Source organism: Channa argus, chromosome 6 (genome assembly GCF_033026475.1).
Source record: "Channa argus isolate prfri chromosome 6, Channa argus male v1.0, whole genome shotgun sequence".
In the NCBI taxonomy this organism is placed as follows: domain Eukaryota; kingdom Metazoa; phylum Chordata; class Actinopteri; order Anabantiformes; family Channidae; genus Channa; species Channa argus.
In genome coordinates this window covers 8,480,991-8,497,712 of record NC_090202.1, presented here as the reverse complement: position 1 = coordinate 8,497,712, position 16,722 = coordinate 8,480,991, and the positions used below count along the sequence as shown (strand labels likewise).

At 38.4% G+C, this 16,722-nt stretch overlaps 1 protein-coding gene across 1 annotated transcript; it reads left to right on the top strand.

The window, feature by feature from the left end:
- Nucleotides 1-7,582: 7,582 nt before the first annotated feature.
- Nucleotides 7,583-16,719, top strand: aadac (arylacetamide deacetylase). The gene is made up of 5 exons (XM_067508401.1): nucleotides 7,583-8,036; nucleotides 9,180-9,402; nucleotides 9,847-9,916; nucleotides 11,054-11,225; nucleotides 14,651-16,719. The coding sequence occupies exons 1-5, from the start codon at nucleotides 7,896-7,898 to the stop codon at nucleotides 15,275-15,277; spliced, it is 1,233 nt and encodes a 410-aa protein (XP_067364502.1). The 5' UTR covers nucleotides 7,583-7,895; the 3' UTR covers nucleotides 15,278-16,719.
- Nucleotides 16,720-16,722: the final 3 nt, after the last annotated feature.

The window sequence follows — 16,722 nt, the reverse complement described above, 5'->3', positions numbered from 1 at the left end:
TAACAAAAATAGGTCAATGAAACTGAAGTTTACTGGAGTTTTTTCAGCACACACTTGATAGTGAAAACCAAATAAAGTTGTAATGTTAATTTAGTGCTGGAGTCCTTGTAAAACTTCCAAAGTGCATCTTTAAAATGTGTTTGCATGAGGGACCTGTAAATTAAACCATCCTTCCACAGTAATGATGTCAAGCTGTCTCAGATGATGCCAAAAGCCCATCAAAATCAAACATATGGCTCAGTGATCTCACTCAGACCCAGTAGTTCTGCCAGTTCTCTGTGTCCTCAGTCCTGGCCAAGTTTTCTCTGACATGAATAAATCTGAGTGCTTTACAAGTTCTACTACCACCTGTCCAAAAACAGGGGAATTTAAAAGGAACAGAAGCCTAAAGCAGGAAGAGATGAGTCAGTTATCCCTCTGACCCGATTTCACGCTGAACTTTAAAACAGTATTTGTCTGTTCAGATCTTCAGGTGATGGTTCGACATACAATAAGTCACAAGGCTGCATTGTTCACCTCGGAAAGCGAGACATAAAAAAATGAATGAGCAGCCAAGGAGAGCTCCAAGTTATCCACCTACAAGGAAAAGGACAAAAAACCCACTTTGTGTACTTTATCAAAAAATAATTATATCATATGATACTTGACCCCCCAAAAACCTTTGGAGAAACTTTAAAAGCCACCAGTCTCAGAAATATAGTAGCTCTATTACCTTCTGTGAATTCACTGCAAGGAAACCACTATAGAAATGAAGCAACCACACTACTACTTTAAGTAGTAGTGTGTAGTAGTGTCCTTACTACTATAAGGACATCATACCGTTCCCTTACTCTTTAGCTCCTGTGTTTTGGACTGTACTTTAACAAATGCTTCCCACTGTGAGGCATCTACAGCCGCATGCATTTTACCGGATCTTCAAAAATAATTCAGGAAAAGTTATATATGTTCCACATATGCGTTCTTACCCTGAACTGAACATTTTCTGGATGTGATTTATGGGATTCTGATTATGATGAGAGCAAAGGTAGGAGAGGATGGGGAATGGTTTTAATTTGTCTTTCCATTTCCCATGAACAGAGAAGGATAGGAACTTTTCCCAGAGGAGTGATTCTCTAAATTACCCTGAATCAGCTCCACAGACGTGGCTTGGATGAGCTGCTAGACTTAAACAAACTCCTGGTGGCCCAGAGTTTTTGTTATAATACATTTTCAATATACTTAGATAAGTTAGTCATTCTCATTGTGTGTGTGTGTGTGTGTGTGTGTGTGTGTGTGTGTGTGTGTTGTTTGAATTGCATGCAACCCATGCATGTTTAACCTTTCACCTCTAGGGGTCAGCAAAGCAACACACCATGCAACCTTAGGGACCTAGAGAGGTCAATATAACAGGTTATCCAGAAAACAGGATGTCTGTGTGAGTTGAGAGGGTTGTGGCTGGGGCAGGGGGTAAGCTGTCAGTCAAGCTCTCTACTTTAGCTCGAAGTCCACTAATACCAAATCTACCAAAACCGTAAAAAGCTATGAACTAGGATGGAGTGAAATCCTGATACTATATTAGTTATCTCTCTTCTCTGTGGGTGTAAGGATTTGTGAGTCTGTCATTTATTCTAAATGTTTTTAGATTATATTGTTTTGGAAAACACTAAATATCTATTGAACAATGATCCACCTTGTTTACCCAGCTTGTACCTCTACGAGATCTCTTTGGCAGATTGAAGGCAGCAGGGCAACACTGTTAAACCTGTTGAAGTTTCTAGACCACCCAACATGGATTTGTGGTTTCTGGACATGTTTGACACCCTGGTTGATGGAGTAGTTCTTGAAATGACCCACACAGAAGCCATGGCTACAGTGCCAAAAAATTTGGTATCTCGTCTGATCAGTTGACAGGAACAAAGTAAAAAGCAATAAATATCAGCATGTAGTGTAACATAGTTATTGTTGTGTCCATGGGCTTTTAACCTGACAGCCACAAGGTGTTGTACAATAAAGGCACTGAACTGTTGCAGCAGTTGATTTAGGTCATAGCACCATCTGCTGGAGAGGAAAGTTGCAAGTAATTGTAATTGATGCACATGTTTGATAACCGTTTTCTTCGACCAGCTTTGTGTAAAGTTGCAGTATGGCACAAATTGTGTTTAAAGCTTGCTTTTATTTTAGTGTAGTTGTGTATAATGGTGTGAATATGTTAAATATACTTTTAGTACTTCCATACATTTTTGGATAATAACCAAATAAAAACTACATTGTGATGTACAAGAGTTGTAATATAGTATGTTTAAAATAAGGTGAGTGAACATTTATGTTTTAATTATGTTTTTAGGCAATGAACACATTTGAAAATGGTGGCTTAGAGTGAAACATGCCTTGCAGCCATTGGATTGTTATATAATCTGCTACAGATGACCCATGGTTATTATGAACATGTAAGTATGCTGACATTAGCAATTAGTCTTAAGCACCAATGTGATTAAGTACACTCTCACAAAGCTGTAGACTATTGCTGATGTCAACAACGCCAAACTTTCGTGCTACTTCGCAACGATTAAGCTGTAGTCAAATATAGCGCTCTGAGATTCTTAGAAACAGACATCGTTGGACATAAGCTTAGCGTAACATCACTTCTGATGTGAACGAGTTGTCTTGTCAGTGTGTAACTAAATGCACATACCCTCTGGTGATCTTGTGTCTGGTGATAACATAAAAGAAATTCACATGGAATGGGGTGAGAGGCCAACATTCCTTATGACAGAAGTGTTGCTTGGCCACGACTGATAAAGAGCTTATCCTCTGCTGTTTCCTACACCCAGTCCCATGATCAGGAGGCACATTGTGGAAAAAGCAAACCTTAAGTTCCTTTCCACTGCATATGGACTTAGTAAGCAGATGAGAGTCCATGTGTCTCTTCAGATCAGATCATACTCAAAACATGCTTTGTTTTGATGAAAACAAATGTTTGGAATTGGAGCCGCTAGATTTTATTTTCCCTACAATTTGAAACAGCAGTGTTACCTTGTGTCCTCACTTTGACAGGATGAGCTGTCCGTGTGACCAGCACTGCTTTGTTCACTTAGATTTAGCATCGAAAAGATCAGTTGCTGTTTAGATATCTTGTTCCACCTCTTTGACTTATTCTGTAATTATGTAATTACAAACACACTGGCAAACCTGCCTATATTCAAAGATCAGCTCACAAAATAAAAACAGTCAGTTGGGGTCAAAGTGAAGGAAATGTGTTCTACACTTTCTCACTGTAATGGTTTGGAAGTCTTTGATATGAAATGTTGCCTCAGAATAGGACATTGAATATAAAGTTAATAAATAACTTTCTGTGGGGTATCTTTGGTGCACATTGTATATTCAATGACTGATGTGGCAAAGCATTTCAAGCTCACACATTATTGTGACAAAATAAACATGTGTATCATTCAACAGTGTGAACGTCGCTGGACGTCTTGATTTAGTGATTTGGGTTTTTGTTTGTGTTACTATGATATATTTCATCTCAGCTAATTGAGGAGCTTGTTGTTTACCTATTGATACAAATAGGTTCCTAAACTAATGCACTCCAAGTTAGTAGGATAGAAGAACAGTGTATAAAACAAGCACACACCATGGAGGAAATTGAGATGCTTCATTGCACAGTATTTTGGTTGGAAGAGTGACAAGAGGATGGACCAACAGCACAGGGCATCCTGCCAGGCTTATAATTACAAAAGGAAAGGTTGTGGCCCTGTTCCTGGCCTCTAGCTGGAAATCAAAGCTTGTTGGTTTATCCTGTACCGTACATACATACAGTATGTATCCACTATCATTTTAGCTCAACGGAGAATAGAGAAGGAAAGATTTTCTCTATTGAACCTCACATAAACTGTGACAGAGGATCAGGGAAACTGCCCAGACGTGATGTATCTAATGCTACTGCATTCCTTTTTTTTTTAAACACAGATACTGCTATTTGCATTATCACCTCATGGACCTATCTTTACACAATATTTTATATATAATACATAAATCAAATTTGTATAAGTGTTAAGTAGGCCCACAGAACATTTTACTTGCGGAATATTTGGGTCTTTGAAAACGGATTTGTTTAGCTCACTTTTATTATTTCTTAGCAATTTGGTGTTCGCACATTTTCTTTTAATGATACTTGTGCTTCCTAAAACACTGAATTGTTTGATGGACAAATGAAAACTCTGCTTTGCAATAACTTCTATATGAGCAACAATGGCTGTATGCTTTTTTGGTTGTAAACAGATTTACAAATTCAAATCTGTGATTGCATACGCCACAGGGTGTGTTTCCCACAGAGAGATACAAAGTAGGATTTAAAAGACTTTGTAACTGAACTATGCTTTGCATTCTTTTTATAATGTAAGCAAGCAGCATGAAAGCACAATAAAAAAAGTTGATTAGTCTGGAGTCTTTTATACATGGAGGAAAAAAACTGTTTACAGGAAAGACGGGTTTCAGAACAGAACTATGTTTGCAAGTGCTAAGTTCATTAGATTGCACATTGCCTTCTCATCTCATTGATAAGCTGGGATTGATCCACATGTCCAACATTAGTTGGATGAGGTTTGCTGGGGTACACAGCCAACTCTATTTCTTGCTAATTATATGAAAAAAGTTCGTTAGATACTATCCACTCTGAACCATCTGCTTTGAGATGCCTCTTGTGTTGCAGCCCATCAACTCTGGCTCAGTAGGAGCTCTGTGAATTAAAAAAGTTACAAGGTTTGCTGCTTGCACCCATTGGCAGTGGAGCTTCGGAGGGAGCTCCTTAGTTATAAAAATTTGATGTGCCTCTTTGGATGTGTTAAACTCAAGAATGTAAATGCACAAAGGAATGAAAGATGATCGGTTTTTATTTACACTTGTTCTCAAATTTACACAGTTACGCACACGCGCAACTTATGAACACAAATATACTCATGTTCACACCCAATTAACTAAACTCCCTGACTTTGAGTCTGCAGATATTTTGACATCTGCTTGATCTACCCCTACACACAGCAGGGTGTCGGGCTGCCACGTGGTGTAGCACTGCACAGCACGGCTCTATGTGCAAAACTTTGTATTTTTCATCCACATAATATTTGATGCATCATTCAACCATTACAAATGTTTTTCACCATCAGGATCAGTATCACTTTTTTCATTGTCTATTTTGATATGTATAATACTGTTAATCTCAATTTCCATTCAGTTCTCATTTCACAAAGTAAATTAGCTTTTTGTTTTATGGAATAATTTCTTCTTCGTTTCAGTTTATTTTAGTTTCACTTTTAGTTTCAGTTTTCAGTTTCCGTTTTCCATTATATGAAGTAACAATAATAGTCAAGGGGAGTTTAAAATAAGTAAACGGTTACAGTATGAAATCTCTGTATGTCCTCCCTTTACCTTTATAACCTCCTCTAACTTCTTTAAGTACCCTCTAAGCAGTGTTTATGTCATTTCAGGTGTAATTGCAGTCCATTCCTCATGGCATAATTGATTCAAGTTCACCAGAATGCTTGGTTGTCTGCCTTGTACAGCCTTCTTCAAATGTATCCACATCTTTTCAATGATAGTTTAGTGTGGAAACTAGAAAAGCCACTTTGCTTTGTGCTTGGAATCATTGTCTCACCGACTCTTTGCTATAAAAACTTCTGACATTGGGCTGAATAAATGTTTCCCAGCACTTTCTGTGGTGCCTGATGCATGCATACACCACCAAAAACCAGCGAGCCTAAACCATCTTTAACTCTAGCAATACTGTTCCTCTTTTCATAGACAGAGCTTTTTTGCCACACGTGCCTGTGCTAATTATGAACAAATAATTCAGCTTTGGTCTAAAACTTATTTGGCCTCTATATGTCTAGACGTAAGCAGTGGCCTCCTGCATGCTTTTCTTTCAAACAGTCCAGACTTGTGCAGACTATGCTTGACTGTGGAGGTGTGAACTTTTATTCTAGTTGCCTCTAAAGACTTCGTCAGCTCCCTTGCTGTTTTTTTAGGGATTCATACATAACTCTCGAGCAAGTTTTCTAATGCCTCTTACAGTTACTTTGGTCTTAAACCTTGGTCTTAAACTTCTTGGAAGCGTCTTTGGTACTGGTATCCCTGAAGGCTTTATATTAATTTTACATCACTCTCCAGCTTTATGAAGGTTTTCCAGGTTCATTTTCCTTAGTGCATTGTCTTTGCTGCTATTAGCAAACAGCTTAAGACTTCCCCTGGAGATCGACTCACTTGCATTTTTAAAAGTGCAATACCAATTTAACACACCTGGTGCCACCTAACAGTCATTAAGTGTTAGCTTTTTTAAAGATCAGACACCTGATATTACATCCTGAATTTAATTACTCTACCTAGAGGGTTCATAAAGGAAAATACCAAGTTTTGCACCAATATACTTTCCTCTTATTTATATATTTAATACACTCCTTAACCATTTTTGTTACTTCTGATTAAGGAACATTTGTGCTATCTGAATAAGCATTAAATATTATGTTGATAATTAAAAAAAACCTCAAAAACATCTTTGTTTTACTCTTTATTTCCATTTCACAGCATTGGGTTCCACTTTATGTGATGAAGGCTGCTTATCAACTGTTACACTGTAACACTGTGCACACACACTCTGTTCAAACTACAGAAAGTGAAATAGTGGAAAATAACATCCACTGTGACCCAGGCTTTTAATCTCTGCTTTGTTCCCCCATCTCAAAACATTGGTGCCTTTGTTTAAGCTGCATTTTCTTGAGGGCAACCAATATCTTTTTTTTTTTTTTTTTTTTATGGTTTCTGTAACGGTGAAGTAAGTGAGGCTCATATTTAGATTAAAATGCTCTGTCGCAAAGTAAATCTCTATAAACACATGCATATCATATGAGAATCCTGCATGTGTAATAAATTTCCCCTGGTCAGCTTTGATATCGGAGCTTGTCAGTAGTTATGGACTTGTCCAAGTGAGTATTAATATTGTTTGTGTATAATACTAGACTACGTCTACCTGTGTGAGTTTGTCTGTCATCCACACAGATGTAGTGGCCTGCAGTTTTACCTCTGGCGTGAAAATAGCCATAAAACCACAAGTAAACAAAACAAAACCCAAATAGTATCCTGGGAGGAAAAACAACTCCCATGACCTTACCACAACTTCTTTTTCAGACTCCTGCAGCACTAAACCAGCTGTCAGGCCTGGCAGGAAAGGAGGCATCTCATCTTGCTCTGTCACCAATAATATAATTAGATTAGGTTGCCTTGCAACCGTAGCTGTTCAGCTGCACTAAGTCATTTCTTTTTGCTGTATCCACACTGAAGGTACACAGGGATACACAGGCTTCAGACGTTCAGTTTTTATCACGGGAAAAACTAAAACTCGTGCAGTGATTAAAATTGAGAAAACACTACAAGCCCGAGCCTTCAGACTTATAATAATATAAAAATATATTTAAAAAAAACAAACAAACAAACAAAAAAAAGTCGAAGAAGCCACTGTTTTTGAAGTCATGCTATTTGTGCTTGAACAAATTTGCACTTTAGTACAGTTTGGTCGCGTGTGAGCACCTGAGGAATTCGCGGTGCGGGCCAAGGTGGGACGGTTCTGCCTCGTGAGCACACAGCGCGCGCGCTCCTCTCTCCATATCCCCCCGACCCTTCAATTAATTCTGCCGCTCCACGAGGCAGACATGCATTACGGCAGGCGCGGCCGAAGAAAAGCTCCGAGCATGTACGTCGATAACCATCAAATGACACCAAACACGTGCCGCCATATTTAGCTGGTCAGGATCCAAAATTAATTCCGAGCTTGGGCTTTGCCGCGCACCGGAGCAACTTGTTAACAGCGCAGCCTGTTCGTGTGTTTGCATCCTGAAGTCAACTGCTGGGGGGACGCGCGTTGTAAAATGAGGGTGGGAAGCATCGTTGTATTCGTCGCTCTCTGCTCTTTTACCGCTTATTACATTTACGAGCCCATTCCGGAGGAGATAGAAGAGAGATGGAAACTCATGTTGACCAACTCTTTCTTCAGAAGTCTCAGCCACCTGGTAAGGAACAGCTGGGTGCCTGCATCCCACAATTGGTTTGGAAATACATATTTATGGGTATAGGCTTTCTCCTTTGACGTTTTTTATTTTATTTTATTTTTTTATTTGTGCTTTAGCACATGTTAAAATAATATGATTTATTGCTGTGTATTAAATACCAAACACAGCAGCTTGTTTTCTTTCTTTATTTCTCAGAGTAGAAATGGTGGCAGGTTAAAGGTTTATTGCATTTTGCTGATCTGGATGTTCATGCTGGTTACACCAGATTATGTCACAAGCTAATCCATGTTTTGTATAGTCCTGCTCACCTGTTCTAATAATAGACCCTATTAAGGAAACTGGTCTTACTGTAGATGCTTGTGTGGGCCATGATTTATTACCTACAATTATTGGTTTAAATTTTATTCAGGTAATGCACATATAACTTAAAAAAATCACTTTATAATTATTTACATTAAGGATGCGTATGTGAGTTAGTTCAAATTGTGTATCTTATACTATATCTAGTCTATGTATTTTCTTAGTTTTTCAAGCCAGATATTAAACATAAAAATGTTCATATCAGAAGGTTTTACTGCAACTTGCTCTTTTAAGACTTTTGGTATTTTATTTCTCCAGAGCATGCACTGCCTCCATTATTTCTTATTTAGATTTTTCACACTGATGTGATTCTCTGATATAACCCAGACCTCAGGGTGTGAGTCTTTGATGAGTCTAAAGTAGAAAAGCATCAGCTGATTAATCTCATGCCAGCCTACCCATCTTACTCATCACACATAATGGAGGACAAGTCATGCTTTTATAACCTTGCATTTGGCTGTTACATCTGAAAACAAAACAAACCAAAAAATAAGTGGCATAATATGGCATAAAGATCAAATTCTGAGCTCTCAAATACACAGTTAAAAATAAAAGCATTTCTATTAATGGGGAGGTGGTTACCTTTTAATAGGCAACTTCCACATGACTATAATTTCCCTTTCTATCTCAGTAGTAGTTTTGCTATATATTTAGTGAGAAAATATAGAACAGTTGATAATTGTTTACATAAGTAATATAGTGTAATGCTTCATTTTCGATTAACATCGATGTATTCTTCACCTTTGCAGTTTCTTTATATTACGGTGTCTGTTCCCTTCCCAGGCAGACCTCAGTGAATTACTGGGGCTGAAGGACTACATGGGAGTAATGTACTTCATTACTCTGGTTGAAAAGATAGTGCCTCTGTCTGATGAGCGTGTGAAGGTGACAGAAGAGAAGTTTGATGGAGTCGAGGTGGTGCTGTATCAGCCGAAGCAGCAGGGGGCTGAGCTCAGGAGAGCTGTCATATACCTGCACGGTGGAGGATGGTGTCTGGGGAGCTCCCGTAAGTTGAGAAGTTGGCCTTTCTTCTTCTCGATCACACGTATTATACAGTAACTCTCTGGCTGATAAAGACTAGTGGGTAAATGAATGGGTAATAAAAAAAAAATCCCCTTTCGATTGATGTGGCAGATTAATTTACAGCCAAATGCAGACTCCCCAGGACAGCTATACTGACAAGATCATAAACAATAAACCAACTATTGAACACGAGCCACAGAGCTTTCACAGTGTTCTGAGGAAATAACACACCGTCTGCAGGAGCAGCGGAGACCTCAGAGGGAGGTTACCCCCGCTAATCAAAACCTTAAGACATGACAGTCAGTCTAACACATCTCATGCTGTTCTTACAATCTGTTCCTAATATGTGATATTAGGGATGGGTGGATGTGGCTTATTGTGATGGTTTGTGTAACTTCAGAATTTATTTTCTGATCTATCCATGCAGGAATGAGTCCATATGATCTCCTGGCCAGAAATATTGTCACTCAGCTAAATGCAGTGGTTCTGTCTGTGGAGTAAGTATTTCATATGTACTCGAACAAACAACTATAGTGTAAAACACACAGTGGTTCACGCATAAACAAAGTGAAAAGTGTTGTAGGCGCTGGCCTGGGACTCTTCATCTGCACAATTTCTGTTTGCTTTTTATTATGGAAAGTAACTCCCACTTTATCCCCCATTCTCTGTCTCTCTCTCACACACAGTTTCCTGTTGTTATATGTGCTTGTCCTCCCTCATTAACCACTGTCTAGATTGAAGTGAGGATGCAGCAGAGTGAAGCTAACAGGTTTTTTTGGGTCTCACCAGGCCTTTCCGTTTCACAGCAGCACTGTTGATTTTTGGCAAATCCAGGTCTAACTGGCCCAGTATTGAAACCTTCCTTTGCCAATACTCCTAATTCACAACCATTTTTCAGCTCTATCAATCAACAATTGATAGACATGAGTACAAGTGATCGGTTACTGCTTAAGAAAGAGGGGTAGAGTGGATTAGACTGAAGCACTTGTACATAGCCTATTCAGGTCAGTGGCAGAAAAAAATTTGACACAACACACAACATTACTAAACCTTACTTGTACCTTATTTCAATAGTGTAGGTTCACGTATTCCAACACTCAAAAGCCAGAAAGATTTCGAAGTAGTTATTTAAAACAAGAAGGGCGTAAGGACAATCCACACATTAATATTGCCCTGAAAAACAAAGTTTGATTCATTGAATATTACAAATATATTCCTCGTATTTTCTTTGCCATTGGTCAGTTTGGTTACTAAATGTCACTTTATAAAAGTTATGTCTTTACACAAAAGAACCTGGGATTCTTTTGTTTATCTTTTGATCTGTGATTTTGCTTTTTATTCTAAATATGTCCAAATGAAATTTGAAAGCCCTGGACTAATGTTGTCCTCAAATTAACTAACACATTCACAGTAAGTATTAGAGTCAGCAGGAAAATGCCCTCAGTCTCTGCCTGTATTTTGCAGTTGCGCCTTTTGCTCCGTCATTTGTGTTTTTGTTTTCCACTTGTCACCCACTTAAAACATATCATCTAGTCGATTTCTCTGACTCTAAATAGTTACTGTGCACATAGCTTTCAAAACATGTGTTTTATTTATCTTTAATATTTCATCATCTGCATCTTCTGTTTTTTTAGGTACCGTCTTGCCCCTCCTCACCACTTCCCTGTCCCATATGAGGATGTATACCATGTGGTCAAGCATTTCCTCCAGAAGGGGGTGCTGGCCCTATACTCTGTGGACCCAGGACGTATTGCTGTGTCAGGGGATAGTGCTGGGGGGAACCTGGCAGCTGCAGTCACCCAGCAGGTAGTGAATCTGCTTTTTCTTTATGGTATTAGCTCAAATTTTCTGGATCACATGTAAAAAAAAAAAATAAGTGTAATAGGAGACAAGTTTAGCTGTAACTCTAGAACTTTTATATTAGTGATTTAGGTTTAGTTTGTGAGTGAAAAAAAATATCCTTTAGCTTCAGTTTTGTTTCACGCACAGTACAAACACTTAGGCAATAAAGATGAGCAGGGCTTGACATTAAGCTTTTTAGCTAATGTGTTTTACTTACCCAATAACCAGACTTACTCGTCCAAAATAAATACATGGTGCTTTTAAAAAATAATTTAAAAAAGGTGTGGCAACTGTGGCTCAGCTTGCAGAAAAGGTCGTCCATTAATATTAGATAAAATGTGTTTTTGACACATTAATATAAAGCAGTGACAATATTAAAACACTGACATGACGTCACTGTTAACAGGAAAAGAAAATACACCTTCCTCAAAACATTTTACTGTTTTATTTGCTTATGTTTCGTTATTATAGATATCAGTAAAAAGCTGACTGTCCCTTACTCGACGCACCAACAGGTGCAGAAATACCCGGTAGCACCTTTGTTTTGGATGGTTTGTGTTGTAAAATAGCCTACTTCATCGTTAGGTTGCAAGAATTTCAACCATCTGGTAAAAATGTGTCTGTGTGTGTGTGTGTGTGTGTGTGTATGTATATATACTTTATCCTGCGGGAGAGTCAGTGTTATTAATGGCTCAGGAAGTTAGTAAATGGGTAGGATAGCAACAAATAAAAAATATAATGGTTCACCTGTAATAAAGATTTTAGACATATAGGTGGAAGATGATGTGCACAGCTCTACTATAAAATATGATTTTTTGGAAAACACTGCAGACTTGCCCGACCTGCCCGATCAGGCAAATACATGACTCATTCCATTTGCCCAGTCATGGAGTTTACTTGCCTCAGGCAAGTGGGCAAGCTATAAGTCTGAGCCCTAATGAGTTGAATACAATCCTTGCTGTATACACAGAATGCATGCATTACAGCATTTTCCACACTGAATTCACCACCAGGAGCATGGTTTTGGACCACTCTGCATGATTTTTGTCCCCATGTCCATATATGATTATTATATGGGCCCCACACCTGTTGTCAGTGGCATGGACACCGAGGATAGAGTTGTAAACGGTATACGTAGGGTGCATATCATATCAAACTTCCTTTTTTTATCAACGACCGATTTGCTTCAGTCCTTTTGAGTATTATAAAATGCCTTGTCAATTGTTACCCAAGTCTGTGGCTGACGGTTGAGCTGGTCTCCACACAGAGTGGTGAGTAGCATGACAGGACAAGTGAGCAAATGGTAAGATGCAGTGGAAGAGACGCAGTGCAACTGAGGTGAAAGACTCAGCTTATGCTTCTATGCTCATGCATTAGAAGCTCTGTGACTAATTAGTCAATATAGGTAGCTAATAAAAACATTTGTTAAGCAATTAGAAACAAACAAAAAAATAATTATAGTTTTCCCCAAAGTCTTCCATCCATCATTGCTGTGTACATAAAAAACTCAGGCAAAAACATACGGTATGTACAATAACATTTAGCCTAACATAGGATTCTAAAAGTGAGGAAGTTCAGGTGGTCCTTCCATGAGAGAGTTCTCTGACAGACAGCAGCTCCCCCACTCCCAAAAAACCCCTTCATCTGTCAGCAGGACTGGCTTATCAGTGAGAAGAGGACTGAGGATCAGTGAGTGATGGGCTGATTTCTATATTCATTCGTTTTAAACTTCATCCAGTGATTAATGTCTGAAAAAAAAAAAAAATTCATTTCATAAAGATTTTACATTTAAAGAGACATACTGGGTCTTTTGGATTTTGCTGTTGTAGAAATAAATGTTCACTTAATTGTCCTTTTGTTAGGTCCAGCAAGCTAAAATGAAGTCAGTCTAATCCAAGAGCCTTACAGTAAAACCTCCTTCATGAAGGTGGAAAATGCCATGGTGCTGAAAAATAAAACTAAAGATTTCAAGTATACTGTAGTTATCTTTTTGATAAAAAGGATTTTATAATTGAAAATGTATTCAAGCACTAATTATACAGTCAAGGTGCCTATGGTATCGAGAAATTTGAATACCCAGCAGTAAGTGTACTGCAGCTTATAACAAGTAGTTATATACCGTTATATACCTGTGCTGGTTGAAGGCCTGCAGTGCATATGGATTCCTTCTTGGTACATGTTTATAGATACAAGAATTCCACCTATGCTATGCACAATTACAAACAGGCAATAATGTTGAAAATCTAAAGATAAATTGGTGTATAATATGCTAGATAATTACTTGTGAAAGTACCATGCAGACAAGTGTGCCGAACTCTAAAATAAAGTTTTGACAAACAGTCAGCTTGCTTGGGTTAAGCTTCTAATGTTTGTAACTTACCAAATCCAAGCTTTATTTCATCTATGTGATTTTAATTTCCAAAAGATCAGTGGCTTTTTGGCTTATTCCTTTAGGGGTCGCCACAGGAGAACGTGTTCCGCACATTGATTTGGCATGAGTTTTTACGCTAGTAGCTGGAGTTGCTGGTTCCTCTTAAAATGACTAAAAAACTTTTTTTCTGTTTTGAGTGGATAAATCTTTTTTGATTCAATTAGGGGGGCTCATCTCTTCCACACACACCCACATCGAAGGTAGCGAGGGAGCATAGAGTTTAGGTAAAGTTAAACATTTACACGTGGGTACACAAGTTAAAAGCCAATAAGTTGAATTAATTAAAACACCAGTTCAATTATCATAAACATGCAAACAAATTCTCTAATTTCAGTTCCTACCACTACTCTATATATTAACTGGGGCGTTGCTGTGGGGGCACATACATAAAAGAAAGTACATGCACATATACACAGAAACAGGAAATTATACTAAGACACCTAATTTATGACAATTGCCTACAATCAGGGAGTTTTCTCTACTCATCTTTGGTTGCTTGTCAGCCAGCAGCCTGAATTAGCTGGCTTGTCTGTGTCATAAATCTCAATTGTTGAAACACATCAGCCAGACAGACTCCTCCACTAAATGACATTTGTCATTACTTCAAAACAAATGGTTGATGCAATTAATTTCCAAACTATTGTGAATCACCAAAACTCCACCACAGAGCGGACTAGCCGTGGTGCAAGGGAATGTATTTTGAGAGCATGTAGACCAACATCTGTTGAACACATATTAACCACCCATTTAAAAAACACAAACAAACAAACAAAAACAAAACAAGCTAATCCAGGCTGCAGAATGACAAGATCCAGTGTGTATGGTGATTGTGGACAGAACAATTTGTTTCAAAAATTTCTAAAGTTATCCTTCAGAGACACTTCAAAGAGGGCACTAGGCGACAAGAAGACTAACTGATATTTTATTGTTTTGACAATTATTTTGTCTCTGTTTACAGTTACAAAAAGAGACTGAACAAGAGGTTCACTTAAAGGCCCAAGCACTCATCTATCCTGTGCTGCAGGCTCTGGACCTTTACACACCATCATACCAGCAGAACCAGGATATGCCCATACTGCCCCGCACCCTAATGGTGCGTTTCTGGAGCGAGTACTTCACCAGTGACAAGGCCCTTTTCAGAGCCATGATGGCAAACGCCCACAATAACCATGAGTCTTCTAGCCTGCTGAAGTTTGTTAACTGGAGCTCCTTTTTGCCACCAACATTTCATAGAAAATACAACTACACCGCTCCTACTGTAATGCTGGCAGTTGAAGGGAAGGCAGTTGAGATTGATGGACCATCGCGATCTTTTGCTGACCCGAGGGCATCACCCCTGCTGGTTCCAGACGCAGCCTTACGCTTCTTGCCCAAAGCCTACATTATTACATGTGAGTATGATGTTCTTCGAGATGATGGGATCATGTATGTCACACGGCTCCGTGCTGCCGGTGTTGAGGTGACGCACGAACACTACGACGCAGGATTCCACGGAGCACTGATGTTTACCGTGTGGCCAACTGACTTCCTGATTGCACGTCGGATGACAGACAACTATATCAAATGGCTGAAGGAAAACTTATAAAAACTCACCCATAAAAATTCAGTCCAATTCATTCCAGGCACCGCACGATTGTTTTGTTAGGTGCAAAGTTTACTATCTGCTGTTCAACCCTTTGTTTTCTTTTTCTTTCTCTTTAGTGATGGTAATTATCTGTAAATATTTTTGATAGATATATTATTGAAATGTATCAACTTTTCCATACAGAATATTGCAGAATAATAAGATTTTTATAGTTGTACTACAATACTAAAGAGAATGCTAATATAATTGAGTGGTATGAGGGAAAGAGGTGGAATATCAAAGAAATGGATGTGTTGTGGATGTTAATAGTTATTTTGTATCTGTCTAGAGGGCCCTATGTCCATTCCACCAATATTATTACTGCTTTAATATTGCAAACCATTTAAAAAATCTGCATTGTCTTACTTGGTTGGTTTTTAGGAATGCAGTAAAAGTAATTAGCAAAAAAAAAGGATTTTTACAACTAAATATATAATGTTTCTTGCGCATTATATCATGTCAAGTGATTTTCTGTTAAAGGACGGGTTAATACTTTGCCAAGTGTGTCTCAGAACGAGAGTCAATTGTCCATGTGAAGATGGAAAGAGGTGTTGCTGTAATCATTCCCCAGTTTTTGTATACTGAGAGATCACTTGTTAAAGCTCTTTCAAGACAGGTTTAGTGATCAAATGTATTCAAATGTGTATCTAAATGAGGCATAAGCAGTCAGTATCTAATAAATTAAGCACATGTCTTCCACTTATAAAGTCATTTTTGTTTATCCCTCAACAGTGTTTCCCTGTTGCTCTGGAAAAAGATAACTAAAAGATGATAGTTTCACCAAAAGATATGCAAGCAAAGTTACTAATTCCAACTTTTTAATGTCTTTAGAAAAACCTTTTATGATGTTTTTGCATAGTGTGAACATTGTGCATTTTGCCTCATCAGCAGCTGTTGGAGGGACGAGTACAAATTTACAGTCTACAACTTACAGCTAGAGATAACGTGAGGACCAGTCTCTCCACTCTGCCTGGACCTCCCTCCACTTCCCCTGCTACAACATGACTTTGCTTATTAGTTCTCCACCATGCTCTCTGCACAGCTGTTTAGGTAGTAGTAGTTATGAAATTGCATTGATTTAGAATACTTACTCAACTTACTAATCAGGCAGAAGTCGTTGCTCTTCGATTGGTCAGTGGGTTGAGCGTCCACCAAAACTCTTTTAGAAGTTAATATGTGTCCTCTGCCTGCCAGTGCTGTTGAATGGTCTGTGTCATCAGATGCTTCCTCTCCACATATTACACACAGGAAAAACAAATATGTAAAAATGTTTCACACTGTAACTATACAGGTTGATATTAACAGCATGTGTCATTACAGCACGTGTTTTACTTTAAACCTAGTTTAAAGTTATTTTGATGGTACGTACACTGATTCATAATACATGTTTGCATGCATTTTTATTT